General features: G+C 33.9%; 1 protein-coding gene across 1 annotated transcript in view; it reads right to left on the reverse strand.

The window, feature by feature from the left end:
• The window catches only part of LOC149419309 (uncharacterized), a 334,474-nt gene that overhangs the window by 49,049 nt on the left and 262,650 nt on the right, over positions 1 to 22,775 (reverse strand). The window contains exon 5 of the mRNA XM_089637967.1: positions 739 to 888. Coding sequence (XP_089494093.1) covers positions 739 to 888 — 150 coding nt within the window. The remainder of the gene's footprint in view (positions 1 to 738; positions 889 to 22,775) is intronic.

The raw sequence follows: 22,775 nt of genomic DNA on the forward strand, positions 1-22,775 counted from the left end.
AATCACCTCTAGGGCGCTTTAAAATTTATTTTGAGTATTTAAACCACATACTTGTTTTTTTGGGGATCCGGCCAGTGAGTTTTGACTTGATAATTTTTTTTAATACTTTTTTATTAAATCTTTCAAAATGATGTTAAGTTATGTTACTAAAAAGGTTATTCTTAAAAAAAATACTGATTTCGGTTATTGTTTGGTTGTGTCTGTCTGTAACTCCACTTGAATAAACTTTTAGTATTTGAATTTGAGTATCATCATTTTTAAAATTGGAAGTGTTTCTTTGTAGAATTCATTCATAATTAAAATATTTTTATAAAATAGACCTACCTCAAACGTAATATTTTTATTGGAGAATTATTTTAATTGCCATTTTTAAAATTCGAGTATGTCGAGAATCCAGGATATATATTCATATTTATAAATAAAAATCTTCAAAACGTGAGCCGTTGGCATGAACAAAATAAAGAGCACATACATTTCATAAGTTAATTTGTGTTAATTTTGACGGTAGCGTTAATGTCACAATTACACATACAAACAAGTACAAAATAATAATAAACTTTAAACCGCGAACCCGCAAATGGGAACAAGAAATATGATTAGGTATTTCCATTTGGTAATTATTACAAATAATGCTCAGTGAAATGAGATGTTAAAAATAACACAACGAGGAAATGTATTTATTATTTTTTCACGTGTCTGCGCTAGATTCTTATAATGTGCGTTAGCAAATAAACTCACTCTCTTCCGGTACCCCTTGCGGCTGCGGACACTGAATACTCTCGTACTCCGTCCTGCCAAAGCTGGCCGAATAGACGGCTATCCTCGAGTGTGGGTTGCACGCCATCTGCAGGACGTCGTTCTCGCAGCCCACCTTACTGCGAAACTCATCTAGAAAAACAGAAAAAAATATTTGTAAAGGCGATGTCCACGTCGTGTAACATTTAGAATCCGGCCGCTTACAATAATCTCCTATGTGTAACACCAGCCAGCTTTGCGATTTATGCAAGACACAAAGCATCGCCAAAACATGTGTTTTATTTTATTTTGCGAAGTACAGGCACAGATATTTAAATGTGTTACAATTATTTTCTAATGAACTTAATTTCCACATTATACAATAAATATACAATTAATGAATAATAACATTGTACAATTATATTAGTATTGAATTCAATAATCAAAGTTATATCCAAGCGATCGAATTTTAAAACCGAAAAAAACCGAGTCGCTCTAATTCATTTAAATTTGTGCATTTTATTGTTCATGGTCTGTGAAAGCAGAAACAATTATTATTATTGTGTTTATATATAATTTATAATACCTAAACAAATCTAAACCATCGATTTCAGATTTGTTTAGGTATAAAAAACTTTGAGAAAGTTTGCAATATCAGTGTATGTATGGTATCTAAATTTGAATTGGTAGATAACTAACTACCCATTACGAAGTGACCTCGATCTCCTTTCCCTTCCCTATCTCTATTCAATGTGAAAAATGTATTTCTTAATGTTGTTTGAAATGGCTTAAGACATGTTTGGTGACCAGATCTGTATAGCCTTGTACTTCCCCATCTCATTCACTTCCTCACTAAGGAGTGATAATGATTTTGTGATAAATATCCTGTGAGACTATGGCAATAGGGGATGCCATAGTCTCACAGGATATTTACGGTCGGGAGCTGTTAAGACTCTCTCAGTATCGCCGTGGAGAAATATCAACTTTTAAAATTGAGTCATTGTTTGAAATGACTCTAGCCATATATAGCGACCAGATATGAATACCCGAATACAACCTACCCTTACTCTCTCTTATCTCCTTCCTCTACCTACTCCTTTCAGCCTTATAATATACCCCACGCCGTAGTCCCATTGACTCTGAGCAGTTGAAATTCTTGTGCAATTCCTTGATCTTAGAAACTTACGTTAATTACGTCCTACATATAATCCGGGTCTCTTTATGACCCACATTAATAAATCGCTTCCCACAGCGCCTACTTTAACCCGCCTTACATCGCTGAGCAACCGGGTGGAGCCATAGCTTATCTGCTTTTACGCTGTACAGACAGGGGCACTTTTGTGAGGTGTCAAAAAGAAACAAAAACTTTAAAAAAACATGTTTTTGATGAAATTACAAGATAAGCAGGATTGGAAAAATCTGAATTCTCTACTGAAATTCATGTCATGACTTCTTGCCCGTAAGCCAAATATTACAAAGACAGTTCAACTTATCATCTGAAACACAAAATTCCATTATTATCTTGTCATATTATTACGGGTGTCAGTTTCACGCAAAAATAACCATTTATCATAATGTAGAGCCTTCATTGCAGATAGAAAGGACCTTTATATCTACATTTCACATGTCATAAATATGAATTACGAAAGCACGATCCGAATAAGGTAAAGTCTGTGCTCAAGGTCATTCGGGTTTAAGTCGAAGGCCAGCACGAAAAGCTTAGGGGATTTTGTTTTATGATCCAGAAAGTGTCTGAATAAGAGACAGATGATATATTTTTTTTATATTAAATTAAGAATTGGCACTTCGTTTCCTAAAGAATAACTAGTTTTACCAACAATTGGGGCATGTTGTGAGATTGAAGGTAGTGGTTAGGGGAAGGAGATGGGGGAGAGGATGGTGGGGTAGTACCTGGCTGTTCATATCTGGTCAACAAACACGTCTAAAGCCATCTGAAACAACGTTTCAATTCTGAATGGTGTATTATTACACCAAAGCGATATTGAGAGAATCTTCTACTCTGGAACGTGCTGCAAACATACTTCAAATGATTAAATTGTGAAATAAGACAAATCAATAATATAAAATTTGGTTGCGCGCGCTGGAATTTGAACCCGCAAACTTCGAATCGCTGGTCGAGAGCCTTACTATATTTAAGAATAACATTTGGCTAAATAAAACGATGAAAAAATTCAATCATTCGAAAAATTGTTCAATTCGAATCAACGTAGTTTCAACATATTGCAGCATAATTTTTAAGGTTTGATCAATGCAAAAACAAAACTTTGCTTCTATATTAGTTTATTTAAGGCGATGCACTACGTCGAGTAATATTTTAAATTGAGCCGCTATCAATAACAACCCTTACGTAGATGGCGATAAGGTTTAAATTCCCGCTTAACGCCATCCGCCTGTTTTGATTTATGCAAGAAAAAATATGGCCAAAAAGTACCTTTTATTTTATTCCTATCATTTTATAAATAACTTAATTTGCCACATTATACAATAAAATCATAAACCAAAATGGGTTCGTAAGTACGAGATTTTAAACTTTAAAGCAGTTTTCATAGGCCTATACATTATTTTTTTCTGGGCTTATAAAAAGACTTATCTAAAAAATACTCAATCATTTCAAAGGCCAAGATTTATTCTACTCGCAGTATTTAATTAAAGCATCTGAAACATTTCTAGGCGACCAAATTTTCAAACCAAAACACACTTGATTTTGAATTACTACCTATGGCATCGCCTTAATAGTTGTTACCTGTACGGAAGTTTCAACGCTCCACAGATCTGAATGAAAATTACGTTGGATGTTGAACGTTTATCTGGAAATTCTATGAAGAAAAATTCACAGTTTACTCACATACAGATATCCTTCTTTATAGTTAAGGCGACATGCAAATTAGTATCTAGCCTTATCTGGCGTCGTTATTTTTAAAAATTCTTCGCTAAACTTAGATTCATATAAATCGATAACTCATTGTTACATTGCAAACAGTTAATGCTTACCAAATATAGTTTTATAAACGTCTGCCCTGATGATGGACACTGTAACGCTGTACGAAAAGTTTGTAAAAGATGGAGGTAAAAATAAATAAATTTAATAAAACTTAAATATTTACTCTTATGCCTATGAAAAAATGCTTCTATAATCAGATTGCACAAAGGCGGAAAGAACACAATGTGATATTATTATATAAACTCTGAACAAGTAATGTTACATGATTAGTGGTAAGTAATGGGTGAGATGCTTATCTGAAATTATTTGCGTGGTTTATCATAAACCAATTTAATTAATTTTTTACGTACCTAATTAGGTTTCCAAAATTGCAATTTTTTACATTTCCACCTCTGTATTTATTATTAAAAAGGTTTGTTATTCAGAATTAGAACACTTTTAATGAAAATGGTTTGTATTGTAATTCAAAATTAATTTTGATGTAACACATTTATAATGGTCAATGTTTACTTAATACTTTTGTTAATACTCGGTTACAGATAGGTGTGTACGACGTACGTCTTTTTCGGAGACTAAACACTCTTTTTTTAAAAGTGTGTTTTGATATTTTTAAAATACCAAATATCAAATTATCGAAAGCAGCAACTTTTGAACAGTTAACTATTGTAAAACGATGTTTTACAGTTTTGTGTATGTTTTGAAATGTCCAATTTTTATTTATTTATTACACGTTTTTGGTTTTGTAACGTTGCGTACTTACGTATGAATGCAATAGGTATATTATTACACGTGACCGGATAAATCATCAAAATGATAATTCATCACATCTTTAAGAAGTTATATAAAGTCATGTAAAGTGATGAAACAAAAACTTTATTAACTAGGTTAAGTACGTTAGGTTCAATTAGGTTAGGTAAGGTTTAAATATTTTTTTTCATCGTTTCTAATGCCTTTATATCACTTTTTAAAGGGTGTGTTGAATTTTAGATGTGTTGATTTATCATGAAACCATTATTACAAACCAAAACCTGCTAATAATAAACCCACTACACCTAGTAATAAACCTACATCGTTTTCATTTAAAAATATAACGTAAATTTAAAATATTTATATTTAAAAGAAAGCAATTAGTCGAACACCCCTAAGTCCAATAATATACAATAAATCTGAAATTCCCAAGATATTTTGTAAGTTTCGAGGCTCTCGTGCTCCGTTCAAAAATATTCAATATTAGTATAGTATAATTCCTTCAACTTCCGTTAAAGCTAGCGTACTGTGCTTTCTAAGAAAATTAGAACGAAAAATCTCGAAACTCGAAACTCAACGTTGTGTTTTTCACAATATTATGGTAATATTAACTCTAGGTGTTTTTGTTGAAGAGAGTTTGTGACGGTTTCATAGAAATGCTGATTTGTCTGCAATCGCATAGCGTTATTGTAGTTGAAGCGTATAATACGCACATTCTAAAGGAGGGAGATGAATTAAATTCCTACACAAGATACTTATTCAATTCACAGGCTTAATACGAATAAAACTAAAACATTTATTTTTCTAATGATTATTACACGTACCTACACAATGTTTGACTTGAATGTTTATAATATGTTAAATGTTTACAATATGTTAAATGTTTACATGGCATTTGTGTTGAATTTTTCAACCCAACAGAGGATGAAAGAATTATAACACATTTTTGAAATGAGTAAATGTGTAAGTTATTAAAATAAAGGAGAAAAAGAATTAAAGAAGCGAGAAAAGTTTTTATGCTGAATCATAATGTAATAACTAATATTTGCCTTGCACTGAAAGTTATACCTACACGATTAACATTCTATAGAAGAGTAATCAGTGCACTTTCCAACAGCTTTAAAATTAAATTTATTTAAAATAATACAAAAACCACCACAAAAAAACGACAGTGACAAAACTGTGTGATACAAACCTATCTCAAAGACAAGAGAAATTACATCAACAATATGTTATTGTGTTATTTTATTTCCATAATTTAATTTCATTGTACCTACAGTAATTCATCTGAATTCCATCCCCGTCATAAACATTTTTGATGAATCTAAAAATAAACCATTCATAAACTTTCCAGTACATCGCAGTGCGATCCGAGGCTATAGTAATTTCACAAAGCGTTCTATTTCCAGAAGACGAGAAAGTACAGATGATCATATGTTCCGAAACAATGGTCAATTCCACGAAATGTCTTCTTAACCCTTGTTAAATTATAAGCAGAAAGGTCAACGGATTTATCGTAAATTGCCGTAAGATGTCGTTATATAGTATGGCGCATTATATTATTTATTATTTGTTATATTTATTTATGTAAATTTTTGGGAAAGACAGGCTAAAATAGAAATATTTAAGTGGTGTACTATTTTGTTGCATGCACAATAGATACTAGTGTATTTGTAAACAATACCAAGATAGAAAATCTTGATCCATTAACCACTGTTTTATCTTTTTTAGTTCAGTTTTTCAGGTTGATTCCCTTTTACTTCCATTGGGATCCAATTAAATATAAAAGGCACAAGATAAGTAAATTTTTGCTGGCCTTATTTAGTAGTAATTTTTGAAAAGGACATACCTTCATTTTGATTCAATTTTATGTTGTATGTGTGTTTTACCTATTGTTTATATATGGAATTCGAGCATAGGTTTTCGCATACAATTTTAAACCATAATATCTCTCGAACAGCTAATATATTAACTCACTCATACATATAATAATTTAATATCTCTTCTTTGTGCACAAATACTTTGCTTGCCAAAAGCTTGATTATAGAGTTTTGGATTGCTTGAATGTAACCTATATTTCTCTTGCACGAGTTTCCCCAAGACTTAATAATAATAAAACATTTCCTGATATTTCGTTAAGACCCCTCGTCAAACTTTGCACTGCATGCGGACTCTTTTTTACTATTTAAACCACGTGTGAAAGCTATTCCGCTAAAATAAATATATATTTTTTTAGCATATACAAACTTTAAGCTTATTAAAAATTCAGGTGAATTTTTCCAATTTTTTTAAAATACGTTTCACCCCACGAAAATGAGCAAATTACGCGGGTGACCCGGTAAACCAAGCAGGTAGTACATCAACTGGCACCTATTTTTGTAATTTTGGTGAAAAAGTTCAGGATGACCTTTGCGTGTTCTTGAAAAAATTTCAAGTTTCATTAATAACCATTTTTAATAAGTATAAAAACCTCTCACCGTTGGATACGTAAAATAAATGGTGTTCCTAAAAATATCTAAGCCGCAATATTCGTCTCAATTTTTTTATGGTAACCGAAAGTTTATGAAATATGTTGTATTATTTAGATGAAAAGATTTTTATTGGAAGGTCGGAAGCCAGCCAAATTTGAAAACTGAAAAAAAATTGAAAGTATATCTATTATTTAGATTTATTGGAAAAAGTTAAAATTATCTCAAACAAATGTAAATAAATCAGATATTTTTCTATTTTCTGACCGTAAACTTCGGTATTTTGCTATTAGTCTACGTTTACTTTGTGCGTCGTTGGAATCTAACGGCCGTTAAACATAACGGCCGAATTTTCGTTATTCACCGCAGCCATCATCGCGTTATTCGTTATTTGAAAGAGACTAGTAATAAAAAAAATATTCTAGACAATACAGAGGACGGTTCAAGGTCCCGGATTTAGTGTCCATTAAATTCCGAATATTGGGGATGACCTCTACCGAGTCAAATTACATACTTTATTTCTTCGTTTAATTTTAACGAATCTCTACAATTTCAGAGTTGAATATCGGACCCACGTGTGTTGAGATAAGAGAAGCACGTTAATAAGGTTCGTAACAAGATGAGTGCTTAGAGAAAATCTTGGATCTTGCGAAATACGAGAACGTTTCCAAAAGCCTCAAAGGAAGGCAAAAAATCAATGTTAAGGTTTCAGTCTTTGTAGATTACTTCCAAATCTGCACGTTAAGGCCTTCTGTGAAATAAGATTTATAACCACCTGAATCCTTAGAAAAGGTTTTTCCGACGCGCAATAAATAAAACTTTGCATACCAATTTAAGAATGAATTTATATATTTTTAATAAAGTGACTTAGCTTTTTTAAGTGACGTACTAAACACCAAAGTTTTCCCCATTATAAAAATAACAGTTTAGTGATAAGGCGCAATAACCATACATATCATGTTGTTATTACACAATTAGCTCAGCGATATGATATACCTTCTAGCATCCTTTAAATGCTTATTGATTTTAAAGCTTTGTAAAACAATCGTTTGTTTTGTAATAATTAGTTTCTACTAACAACAACACAACAAATCTACTAGTTGGTGACCACCTTTAACATTAAACTCGCGATACAATTTGGCTGTTAAAAAAAAATATTTCAATACCTTGTATGATAATTATTTTTCATGAAGAAATATCACTACTCAAGCCGTCAAAAGACTAGAAAACCAGATTAAAAGTATGTTTATAATATCAGCGGAAGAATTGCTCTATTCAGGAAAGAGTTAATCCCAAAACTTTTCATACATTTATATAGAATTTGTAAAACTCAACAAAACACTCATAAATCCCGTGTTCGGAAGATAAAAACTTATTTGATGTGCTTTGTTCAAACATTAACAGTTAAGGTGGATGAAGCCAAGTGCCAACTCAAGTGTCAATTCTGAATGGTGATTTCCACTACCGGTACAAGTTACTGAGAATGGTTTCCTCGAGGGAACGGTTCTAAAAGGCTTCAGGATTTTCAGTGAGCTGATGCCCAGCTTAAATCAATAATAAGTCCGTACCTAACACATATTTTATCCATGTTTAATACCACATTTTTATAAAACCTACGAGCTAATGAACCTAAAAAAATATATAAATATCTTTTAAAATATATCTTTTCTACACTTTATTTTGCGTGATGTACACTGTACATACTTGAAAAACTTATAATGGCGAACGGTCAGTTCTGGCGTCAAGCAATTTACAACCATTTTCATCTAGAAATTTATTTTCATTTTAGTTATTGAACTTTGAAGTGTCAATTTTACTGTAAAAAGAACATTCATTTACCCTTTTTGCGTTTCATAATTTGTCGTGAGAAAATCAGAAAAAGCGGAAATGCTTTTCAATCAATCAACTTGGTAAAAAAAAGTATGTTTTTTAAACAAAATTAAAAAAAAAATCTGTTTTAAGTGACACAACATGTACAGAGGGTTTACTTTATATAATTCGCCAATTTCTTATAGCTTACTCATTTATGGTAAAATTCTAATCTCGTACGAAGCTGGGTAGTAAACAACGGTGTTCTTCAGATTAGAAAAAAGTTTTTTAGGTATGTTAGGACTATCATTAGTATCAGAGTGTGCAAAAGTTCATTTATACCCGAAATATGCTTAAATGGATAATATTCATATTTGTTAGGACTATTTTAGTAAACAAAATCGATCATGGTGTAGATTTATTTAATGGCATTCCTCAAAATATCTCAAGTTTGTATTTCGGTGGCAATAAATCATGATTTATTTCGGATTGTAGTCGTTTGAAGTTGTTATGTTTTCTATATAAAATTCACGTATATTAATTTATTTCTGCTCAATCAATGTCGCATTTTCGAAGAGTTGTCAAAATATTTTATGACATGGTCTATAAATATATACTATGTTTTTATTATTATAGATGGCCGCTTTGACAGATTGGTTCCATAATTCAAGAGTTCATGTTGAATATTAGAAGTGTGAAACTGTATGAATGTGAATGCAGTAAGAAGTGTGTGCCGAGACAGAGGTGTGTGGTATCTATACATAATGTTTAGTTAGTTGGTTAGTAAGTTGCGTTTCAGGATTAAAAAACCTTTCGCTATCGGGATCGCTCTGGTCAAAATAAAAACGTTTCATGAAAAAACGGAGAATTAAGTCTAATATTAGAAATTGCAAATTTTTTTAGAATATCTCTTCAAATTATTCGTAATTCGGTTAAAAATGGGATTAATAGGTTTCCTAATAAACTTTTAGTAAAATACGAATGTATCATCACAATGTTAGAATATGAGTTCATAAAAATCTTAATGTTTCCGCATTTCGTCATTGCATTCGTATTTTATATTACCATGAACACGTATTAGGAATTTAATAAAAATTTAAATAATTCTAAGAGAATTTTAATAATTAGCAACACTCATTTTTGGTTATGGTTAGGTTCGTGTTAAGTTAACCGACCTGGGCTCATCACGATAAAATTAATAACTTAACAATATCGTGTCGAAAGGCTCAACTTCCGACGAATTTATATTGATATAAACGATTGATTGCACTGTTGCGCAGTCGAAATCGTTATGCGATGGCAACATGTGTATGGATTGACATTCCAAAACGTCAAATGGCTACGTGAAAAATAAAAATACTAATGAATTGACAATGCCGAATAAAATACAAACCTTCATGCACATTGGCAGTCCGTACGTACTTGCAAAAACGAAATTAATTTCCTTTTGTTTCTTCAAGCTTTAACGGAATAAATTTATCGCATCTTAGAAGGATTGATTAAGATTTCTTTCAATTCTAAGTGATTTGCTATTTCACATCGGTTCATTAATAAGCGAGTTATTTTACATAACGAACGATATCAAAAAAAAATTGTGTATTGACAGTTAAAGGAAGTTTTTCCGTCATATTGGAGGCCACGCTAAAACTGGCGGCTTTTGTTTACCGACTGTCGGAATAATATGCTGACCGTGTTCGAAAATATCACTAACTGATCATAGATTACGGATTTAGTCAATACCGTATTGATATAGAATTTTATTCATCGACCATGCAAATTACCCTGAATAGCGAGGTGCTTCCCAACCTTAGTTTTACACTTTTTTCAGCCTTACAATATTGTAGGACATTTTAATCTCACTGAGCAGTATTGGGGTTCCTAATTTTTTTAGCATTTGAAAAATTTCAAATTTATTTTTCCAATAATAAATTACATTTTTACAGTGAGATTAGTCATTTCAGTTACTCTTAGTTCTATCATTTAAGATATTGTACGTCTAGGAAGATAATGTAATATTCTATCTGCTTAGTAAGACGCCAAAGCCAGCATATTAATGGTAATAGTTAAATTATAATAACGCGATCCACTAACTACTTTCGAACTATGCACGTTTCCAAACATTGTAACATTTGGAGATAGAACTAAAGCATAACTATTATCTGCTGATCCCAAATTAAACTAAGAAAGGTACCTATTCCAATTCTAGGAGCGATAAAACGCTAATCTTGAGAATAACTGCCCATTTTAATACGTTTAAGACCATAGCAGGCTTAATCGGAATCTCAATTTGTTAATATATATATTTATATCCCTAAGCGGATTATCTCAGGAGGAAGGTTCTGATTTAGGTAACTGATAACCTACGGAGGTTCCAGGGTCACAAGAAACCATTTTTATATTTTTCGGATCTATATCGCTTTCAGTAAATCGTTCGAAAATAGTTTTAAAAGTTAGTCGTGTTCGCAAAATCAAAATAGGCAGGTACAAAATCATGTTCAAAACAAATTTTTCTTTCGTAATATTATGTTCCTGATGAACCGCTTTCGCTCTTTCACAAATAATAAATGTCTAATCTTGTAATTTCCCGCTTCATAATTTAAATAATTATTTATTTTATTGGGTTCTCACAAATTTATGTTCTCACTGACTTTATAACAATTCAGTTATAAAAACTTATATTATAGGTACATAAAATTATATTATACAAATTCACTCAAATAACAAATTATACAGAGACGCAAAATAAGCAAAGAGAGAGGCATGTGGTATATAATATTGGACAATAGCGGGACATTTTTTAAGAATCTTTATAATATAATATAATAGTATAAATTCTTTATTCCAGGATGTGGGGAGGTTAGTGCAATCCCACACACCCCATAGAGGATATAAGTACAGATAGTATTTACATATAGTAAAATAAATAAAAAGAGATTAAAACAAAAACAAAAAACAAAAAAAAATGGAAATGACATTAAATTAAAGCAGAGAAGCACGGGAATCCATCGGATCTAAGATTGTGGGAGCAAGTATAAAATGTATAAACTATCTAAGAAAATAATATCAACTTCAAATAATTTAACATTGCAGATGTCCTTGTCGTCAGTTTAACTGTTGTCTTCGCCAAGGAAGGGCTCTTTTAAAAACAGATAACAAATGATGAAATAAATATATTTCTCTCCGCGCTTTTACCAGGCAAAAAGTTGATGTTTGAATTTTTTTATATTTGAATGCTTAGGTACCTAGCCACAAAACTTTTCACCAAACGAAAATCGAAAACACTGAATAGAAATCTGCTTTCTTCGAAACTACATAAAATACTTCCTCTCCCCTCGGCTGCGATTGTAGAAAACTAATCTATATATATATATATATATATATATATATATATATATATATATATATATATAGATTAGTTTATATAAATCCATATATGGATTTCTGTGTAATGACTAGATCTGGATAGCAGGATACCTCTCAATCCTTATCTTCACCACCAAACGTCGTACAGTACTGGCAGATTTTCTCGATATATCTTTCTTACAATTTTTTTATTGTTTATGTGAATACCGCACCAGAGTCCCAACTGTTCTCAACCCTTCTCCAGTAGTTTCTAGAGCCAATGAGACTACGGCATCCTTAATTGGGGTTCATTGTGAGGACGAATGTGGTGAGGCGAGGGGAATGATATGAAGAAGCGGAAGGTGGGGAAGTACCTGGCTATTCAGATCTGGTCACCAAACATGGCTAAAGCCATTTAAATCAACGTTTTGATCCTGAATGGTGTTCTTACACCATGGCAATACTGATTTTTTCCACTCAAAGACGTATTTTAAATTAATAAATTGTAAAATAACATATATAAATAATTTAGTTATTTCATTATTTATTTATTAAGTTGTGATTCTAGATACATTTTCGTATGTCCGCCGGAATTTCAACCCGTGACCTCCGGATTGCAAGTCGAGAGCCTTACCCATTGACCACGTTATATGTAGTATAGTTATACGTAGGTCGATTCTAGTAATGATTAGTTAGATGCTCTTAACCGTCACACTTCCGTTACGTCAAACTTTTACACCACAGAAACTGATTGCAAAAGAATCCCCCACTTCCAACAAGAAACTCTGTTGACGTGTTATGTAACTTGTATCGAGTTTTGTTTAATTTTTCCGCCACGTATTTCACATTTAAAATTTTGTATTACACAACATAAATAAAAAATAATATCATTCTGTCTTTAAATTTTTTCTTTTAACATTTCACATTTCGTTTTCGGATTTAACTTACACAACCGCTACGCCGCGCCATAACAGACGAAAATTAACGCAAACTTTTGGCAAATCTCATTCTCCCGACCGCAAAACATTTCACTTTTATTCTTATTTCGGTCGCATCTCACCAGTCAATAAAGATAATAAAGTAATAAACAATCTGATAAAGGTTTTCATTTTGAATTTTATGTGAAAATTCAATATGAAAAACATACAACAAATAATGCGTCAATCGATTCATTGCTTAGCCTTGGTGAAGTATTTAATCGACCAGTGTCTATCTCATTTCAAATCTAACTTAGCCTTGGTGGAGTATTTAATCGACCAGTATCTATCTTATTTCACATCTAATTTAGCCTTGGTTTAATATTTAATCCGCCAGTATCTATCTCATTTCACATCTAATTTAGCCTTAGTGTAGTATTTAATCGACCGGTATCTATCTCATTTCACATCTAATATAGCCTTGGCGAAGTATTTAATCGACCCGTATCTATCTCATTCCACATCTTACTTACGAAAAAAATATGAATGACTTGAATTAAAATGATTCCGTTTTATTTTTCCTTATTTCAAGCATACGTACAAATCTTAAAAAAAGAAGTCTACTTAAAATCTTATTCTACAAGGAGAAAAATGAGTAAGGCTTTTTTTATCAAGATTCTGTTAAAAATTTGACTACATGACCATTTTCTAACAAAAATATTAGTCATTCAGAATATATGAATGACTAATATTTTTTATATATATATATCGGAACACGTGTTCAACGAAGGTGTGTTGTCGGAATAAATATAATGGACGTGATGTAAATATTACTATGTGACATATATTCCTCGTGACATATTCGTGCTTTACTGATAGTTTGTTATAAAATTTATCAAATCATTCGTTATGGGCCTCTAGTCCTTCTCTAACAGGAAAACGAAAAATTTACCAGATTTATTATAAATTAACAATATCAAATTTCGCTTAACGTTGCAAATAACGTATGGTCTCAAAATAAGAACCGATCTTCCGTTTTCTTTGTGGAGCTTTTAGCAAGGATACTGACTATAGTCCTTAGCAGAGATACGCATCCAATCAGTCATGGCACGCACATTTATGTTACAATGTGAAGTTTCCCCTGGAGCTATGAAATAATGACACAGTATTGCCAGGTTTATGAAGTACTTCTACATATACATATTATTCCAGTCACAGGTCCGTCGGGAAAATAATTGTAAAATATTATATTTTCTATTTTTTAAGCTTTGCGGGAATAAATATTCTGTGCTTCTGTTTCATGGAGTGGTTGAACGATGTTAACAATAAAACATTATTTGAAACTGATGGAAGTAGTATAATTATTTCTAATAGTACGTGAAATCTAGTCTAGCATTTATTTATTCAGGAAATTATTGGAAGGGATGTAAGAAATATTTAAGACAAGTACACCGCATATTCTCAAAGATATTTTTTTAATGTGAAACCGCACAAGACTCCCAAAGGTTCCCAACCGCCAGTGAGACTATGGCATCTCCAACTGGGGCATGCTGTTAGGCTGAAGGTTAGTGGCAATGGGTATAAGATGGGGAAGAGGAAGGTGGGAGAGTACCTGGCTATTCAGATCTTGTCGTCAAACACGGCTGAAGTTATTTCAAGCAACATTTTAATTCTGAATAGTGTGATCTTGGATCAAGGCGATACTGAGTGTATATTCCACTCTGGAACGTTCTGCAAGTGTACTATAGATTATTTTAAATGAATGTATTGTGAAATAACACAAATTAATTAAATGAAATTTATGTGCGCACGCCGGGATTTAAATTGTCAGTTGAATGAAAATGTTGGATGACAGGAAGCAAGTTAATCATTTTCCAATTAATCTATCGACCGGTAAGACATACACAAAAATCTTTTTTTTAAATTTTTTCCTGTCTATATATTATTCTAACACGGTTTTACCTTAATTGTACATATATAGATTAGAATAAAATACTTTAGACAATATTGATTTTGCTAGAATGAACGCTTGAACACACTACTCTATTAAAAAATCGGTAGAACACACACACACACACAAAACGTATTTTAGAAGATCTGCTTGTGTTAATTGAATCCTTGATTACTGTATGTTTAAACCAAAGACATAGATGATTTTTCTTGAAAAAAACGCGCGTGCGTTATTTATTTTATTGTTTTTTTGTAAATAACAGTGATTCCAGTAACATTTCACAACAATTACACTAATAACATCCATTCGAGTACATATAAATAACGTACATTAATTATATCATTCTACTTAAGTAAATTAGATAATCAAGCAAAATGGCAGTCATTTACTTAGCACATACATTATTAAGAAAAATGTTCTAAAATCTTAGATTTCAGCTTGGATACAGAATACTTAGTAGTATTTATTATAATAATATAAATGACAAATAAAAACCCCTCAATTTCAATGCGATTAAATTTTAAAGAAAATTAATATTACTATTGATTTTGCCTACTTCTGACTAGTTGATTAGTTGTTTTTCATCAGGTAGATTCTCTCAGTACCTCCCTTATATGCAAGACCACCAATCAGAATCGAAACCTTTTTGAAATGGCTTTAGCAGTGTTTGGTGATCAGAACTGAGTACCCAAGCACTTCCAGCTTTCTTCCTCCCATCTCCTTTCCTTACGACATGCTCCAATTGGGGAGTAGTTTTACTGGCTCCGGTTGGGAGGGATCTATTTGAACTCGGTGTGGACCGGGTGAGGTGTTCACAAAAAAATCATGTTATTCGAACTACAGTAGATACCTCAGAAGTTAAAGGTCACCATATGATTCTAATTGGGAACGCAAATTAAAAAAATAACTTATATTGTCTGAACAAAAGATTTCGTTTACGTTAACCTAACTTTGTTACAAAAATGCCATAGGATAAGCATTATTCTACTAGCGTGTAAATGCTAACAAAGATAACAATTGTTTCATATTCAAAAAAGTTCTCATAACCCAAGAGAAAAACTGTTTTTTTTTTTACTTAAAGGCTCCAAAATAATGGGGTTTAGACATTTGGACTATGGTACAAAACCTAATTACCCCACTTGGTGGTTTAAATCATATTTTTGTTGAGTCACAAAAGTACCAGCATTTAGTTTTAATTCCGTGTTTAACGCACTAAGGCGGGCAATCCATCAATCTGTCATTTTATGAAAGAAGGTTCTGGTTATAATGGTAGTAACTACAGTAAACAATAAAACGTCCAAGAAATTCACAAAAAATTGTTTACGTAAGTTTGTAGAACATTAAATATGTTTCATCGTGTGAAAATATTATAAGTAAAACACCCCATTTCTGACACGTTTAGTAATTACTTTATTGTGAATTTCAATATTTTTTAACATGGATGTTGGTATTTTTGACATACCACCAAAATTAATGTGATATGGTATTTGACATGAATGTTGGCATTTCTGAGAAAAACATTTAATTGAATATGAATTAATATTGTTGACATGAAAATGAAATAAACACGTACATAGGTACTTCGGAGAAACATCATAATTTATTTTATTGTTTGTTTACATAATTACAATTACAAATCCAAGTAAAAGAAAATATTCTCTTGATTAGCAGAATAAAATTACAATCGCTTTTTTTTTAATTTTCTTTAGTTAAATGAAAACAAACTTTACGTACGTATCTAAATATTGCAGATTTTCTCGAATAAAAAATCCAGTAATATTTTATTCTTACATTGATACAATGCTTTGGCATCACTTTTAAATCAAATCTTTATTTAATTTTGTTAACCACAAATCCGAAATCTTTAACAAGTCTCTAACAATCTGGAATTTATAAAGTTTAACCATAAATTTCAAAAATTTTAAATGTATTAAACTCTTATATATTTCCTTTGTTAATAGTCAACTTGAGTACAATTATTGTACTTGAAAAATATAATATTCATGTATAAGTTGTTAAAAGGAAAACAAAAAAAGAACTTTCATTTTCTGTATTTTAAAAGGGGTATTCCAGTAAATTTGTTGAACATTTGACGAATCAAATTTCGTCACAAATAAATTTGAGTTATAAACTGAGAGTGTCCCGCAGTGGGCGCCCAAAGAAAAGTGTTGACAGACGGGGGTTTTAAAGAAAGAAGAAGAAGTGCGGGGTAGGGCGACAGGTCCTACGAGCTCAGGAAGGAAGACAGTCAAGATCGAGGCAGGAGAGAGAGAGGAGACCGAGACAGGAGTTGTGGTGAAGTACGCGTTCCCCGCCCAGCGGTGTGATGCTGGGCGGTGGATGAAGAAGTTACTGTCGAGTTAGAGAAAGTGATTTTCAAGATTTGTTATCCTCCGCCCAGCCACGTAATGCTAGGCGTGAGGCGAAGAAAGTGCGGTGATCAGACGCAGCCGGGAGGCGAAGAAAGTGCGGTGACAGGACGCGGCCGGGAGGCGAAGAAAGTGCGGTGACAGGACGCGGCCGGGAGGCGAAGAAAGCGCGGTGACAGGACGCGGCCGGGAGGCGAAGAAAGTGCGGTGACAGGACGCGGCCGGGAGGCGAAGAAAGTGCGGTGACAGGACGCGGCCGGGAGGCGAAGAAAGTGCGGTGACAGGACGCGGCCGGGAGGCGAAGAAAGTGCGGTGACAGGACGCGGCCGGGAGGCGAAGAAAGTGCGGTGACAGGACGCGGCCGGGAGGCGAAGAAAGTGCGGTGACAGGACGCGGCCGGGAGGCGAAGAAAGTGCGGTGACAGGACGCGGCCGGGAGGCGAAAAAAGTGCGGTGACAGGACGCGGCCGGGAGGCGAAGAAAGTGCGGTGACAGGACGCGGCCGGGAGGCGAAGAAAGTGCGGTGACAGGACGCGGCCGGGAGGCGAAGAAAGTGCGTTGACAGGACGCGGCCGGGAGGCGAAGAAAGTGCGGTGACAGGACGCGGCCGGGAGGCGAAGAAAGCGCGGTGACAGGACGCGGCCGGGAGGCGAAGAAAGCGCGGTGACAGGACGCGGCCGGGAGGCAAAGAAAGTGCGGTGACAGGACGCGGCTGGGAGGCGAAGAAAGCGCGGTGACAGGACGCGGCCGGGAGGCGAAGAAAGCGCGGTGACAGGACGCGGCCGGGAGGCGAAGAAAGTGCGGTGACAGGACGCGGCCGGGAGGCGAAGAAAGTGCGGTGACAGGACGCGGCCGGGAGGCGAAGAAAGTGCGGTGACAGGACGCGGCCGGGAGGCGAAGAAAGTGCGGTGACAGGACGCGGCCGGGAGGCGAAGAAAGCGCGGTGACAGGACGCGGCCGGGAGGCGAAGAAAGTGCGGTGACAGGACGCGGCCGGGAGGCGAAGAAAGTGCGGTGACAGGACGCGGCCGGGAGGCGAAGAAAGTGCGGTGACAGGACGCGGCCGGGAGGCGAAAAAAGTGCGGTGACAGGACGCGGCCGGGAGGCGAAGAAAGCGCGGTGACAGGACGCGGCCGGGAGGCGAAGAAAGTGCGGTGACAGGACGCGGCCGGGAGGCGAAGAAAGCGCGGTGACAGGACGCGGCCGGGAGGCGAAGAAAGCGCGGTGACAGGACGCGGCCGGGAGGCGAAGAAAGTGCGGTGACAGGACGCGGCCGGGAGGCGAAGAAAGTGCGGTGACAGGACGCGGCCGGGAGGCGAAGAAAGTGCGGTGACAGGACGCGGCCGGGAGGCGAAGAAAGTGCGGTGACAGGACGCGGCCGGGAGGCGAAGAAAGCGCGGTGACCAGACGCGGCCGGGAGACCTGAGTTGCAGAACTGCAGAAGCTGCCATCTAGGACTTCAGCCTTACTAAGGCCAACGAACAGAACCAACTCAGTGACAACAGTGTGGTAACTGTGAACAATGACAATGTGAATAGTGGAGAAGTAATCCGAACCATATGACAACTAGTTAAGTTATAGATGTAAGTAGATCTAAGTATAATTTAGATTTAGTATTAACACTTGACAAACCTAATTATAATAGAGACTCATAATTAATAGATGTTATTAGTTAAATTTATCTTCCTCCCCTGTCCCCACCCAAGCGATACGAATTGGCGAGAAGGCAGAACATACGACTGAAGAGGTAAGTATAAACCAGAAATATATTTAAGTATGATTCTGAGCTAGTTGCGGAGGATATGTCAACGAGATTGTCACAAACAACAAGACTTTTTTAAATGAAATGTATAATATGCTTAAATTGTCGAACAAAAATATTTTCAATGACGTATAATCGTTTTTCTATAATACGATTCACCGTCGTTTTAATATTTTACCTGCTGAAATTAAAAACTGCGCCCAAAACAACAATTGGTGAACTTACTGAAGACTTACTTAACTGAAAAAATTAATTTGTATTAGCTTACAATGATATATTATTCTGAAGACTTTTAAAATTGTTATTTATATTTTCATAATTTTCTTTTGCTATATTTCAGTAAAATGTATAATTTTTTGTTTTATATAATTGTAAAAATGTAACTATAAACTCACTATACTAAGATTTATAATGTAAGCAATCCGTTAGACAAACTGCTAAAAAGTAGTTTATCAGGAATTTTTTGCCTTTTATTTGTAAAGTGTGTGAATAAATAATTATAATAATATATAAATCTCAAGTGATGCATTTGACACTCCAGAATAGCTTTCATTGATAAGCTTTCAGATTCCACTACGTAATACTAAATGTTGGGATTCATTTCAGTGCAAAAAATTATATTCGCATAATTCGGGCATGTACCTAGAGTGGTAGTTGAAAAGCGTGTAAAAAAATAATGTACAATACCTTATTATGAATAAAGAAAAAAATATAAATATTAACTACCATTGGTATTCCTCATTGCCCAGATTACTTATGTAGTGAAATAATTAAACCGAGCTAGCGGACATCTATAATTTATCACTTAAAAAATACAAAGGATTGTTAATTATGCAGTTTATTTAGGTACAGTAAATATGTACTGTATAATTATTACTATTCATATGTAAAAGCCTATTAGAATGGCGTTAACAAATGAAATAAAATAGAATACTGAATGATTTATTCTATAAGTCAAAATTCCAACATTCGAAATCGATACGATGCTAGAACTGGCTTTATCCAGGATTAGGATTTGAATTACCAGGTACTTCCAAATCTCCATTTTCATTTTTTTAATTCCCTTCTCCACTACTTTTAGCCTACCAATATACCTCAATAGTAGATAACATAGTTTTACAGGCTCCGGGCAGTTGGAGTCTTGTAAATGATTGCACCATTAAATTTGCCTTTATACAAATGCATAAACACCCAATAAATACATTATATTGTTATTTTCAAATTTTGCTACTTATAGTCCACAATAAAGCATACCAAATAAATAAAAATTGTACGTTTGTCGCGAAATGCTAAAAATTCGGCATTAAAACTTGTCCAAATAGGACCGCGAAGTATTTTCCGAAAGTTGCTAATATATTCCGGAAATGTCAATAATGAAATTTGAGTAATGCTGAAACATGGGATTGTCCGCGTAATTCCGATCCCCACCCTTAAAATGAATACGTGACGAACTACCCCCAGAGATATGTAGGCTTTGCCGCGAAGGTCGTTTGGTCCGGCACTCCCCGCTTTTCCATGAATTTATGTAATGTTCCAAAGAGCAAAACAATTATATTTTGTATAAGGTATATCATCCACAACTTTGAGGTAAAAATGCTTCAGATAAAGCTGAAGATTATTTTAATCACGCTAATCCATAACGACGTAACTATCTCGATCAGATTTGACGAAAATATCAATTATTCACCTGGCATTTTTTAAATTTTACCATTGCTTTGCGTCAATACCTTTTTAGCATTTAGGTACATAGTTGTAGCGCCGTTTTTATGCAAAATAACCTCCAGGTACAATTATTAAAATTATATAAAACATTTCTACAAATGTACATATGTTATTATTCTCATTTATTTTTATTTGGTAAAGGCAGATAATATACAGTACCATATTTACCAGGTAGTTCACTTAAGATTAAAACTGTTTATTGTTTTTAAGAGATATTTCTATAAGGTTCTTACGCACAGGACATAATTGGACTTTAAGTTACTTATTTTAATAAAATTTATTTGTGTTCTTTAATGAGCGTTTTTAGGAAAGGAAAAATAAATTTTATTCTTGGCGGTACTACAGTACAAGGTTTTGATCAGATTTCATCTTCCTAAACGTGATTCGTCCCTCCCTATAAGACAGATTTCGAATAATGTTAATCCATTAAGAAAAATAAGATAGGGATGTATTATAGGCAATACAAGAATGCTATTCTCAGACAGGTATATTTAATTTAAGGGTTTGAGAGCTTAAAGAGGCAAGGTTTTAGACCTGAATTCTGTTGGACTTGTTAGGCACTATAAGTTATTTATCTTCTAAATATGGTTTTAAAGAAAATATAGACAATGAAGAATTATCTCTTTTATAGCAGTAACAAGATAGGGAATATCCAAACCTAGTTTTTATGCCGTTCCGTTAACGTAAAAACAGATAATCTGTTAAGTCTCAGAAATAGAACTGAAAACAGTTTGATCTGGCATCATAAATACCGGCAGGATATTTAAAGACAACGCATTTTGACAACGACAAAAATTTTGGAAAATCACATAAAATTTTCATATCACAAAACATTATATTATATTATAAGATTCCTGTTCAGCTATTATTCCTTACTATTAGCCTTTACTTTCACAGGATAAATTGAAAAAAATAGCACACAAAAAACTAAAATTTTCAATCCCCTGTCTCAAAATGTTATCAGCCACTAAAACTATTTATTCAGGTCAATATGGGCTAAAGCAAAATCGCATAAATCATAATTTTGTTTTTTTTTTTTTAAATCAGAGATAATAATTTGCGGGGAATGTAATAACTCGTGTTCATATTATGAAAAGCTCCAGACATAAGTAATATTCGGTTAGAAGAAAAGTGCGTGCTCGGCAGCAGTTGGAAAATGGGTTAATGGAAAGAAAGTTGAGAAGTTTTCCCCGAAATTACACAAATAAATCATGCATTTATTCGTTGGATGAAAAAGAGGGCGGACTCTACTTTGATTCATGGGATAAGTAATTTTGCTTTTATTTTCTTGGATTCTTTTATTTTATTATCAATACGCAAAAATAAAGATGGGCATTGAAAGCTTAATTTTGTGGTAATGCGCAGAAAATATTATCATTACTTTGAACTCAATGGGTTAGTTGTTTTAAATAAAGATTTATATTTTGTAAGAAGAGCAGGTCCTTTGGAATAAATTTTTTTTATAAATTATTTAACTAAATGATTGATCAACTCTTTACAAACTTGAAAGCACACTAGAAGAAGGTTTGGAATTCGATCTCGAGGAATCCCACCATCCGGACGTCTGCTTTGACCACTCAAACTTCCGGACGTGCCCTGTTTTCCCAAATATTTTCTTGTTTTATTATGTAAAGAGTCAAAGTAGAATGACTAGGGTAATGGTATCCCTAATTAATTGTTGGTAATTAATGGTATACTTAATTTATTGTTGGTAATAAATGGTATCCTTAATTAATTGTTGGTAATTAATGGTATCCCTAATTAACATGTTGTGAGACTGATGGGTATGTGTAGGCGAATGAGAAGGGAAGGGATAAAGTTATCTACGAAACTAACATATTCCTAAGATCTGGTCAATGAGCACGGCTAAAGCCATTTATAACAATGCGCAACGCTTTGATTCTTAATACACATGAAGTTGATTTAATGATGTGTAAAATTTTAACTAAATACGTATACAAATTACGAATTTTGTTCTTAGCAAGTCTTAGCA

Source organism: Hesperophylax consimilis, chromosome 12 (assembly GCF_061612785.1).
Source record: "Hesperophylax consimilis isolate HC1 chromosome 12, BYU_Hcon_1.0, whole genome shotgun sequence".
Classification (NCBI taxonomy): Eukaryota; Metazoa; Arthropoda; class Insecta; order Trichoptera; family Limnephilidae; genus Hesperophylax; species Hesperophylax consimilis.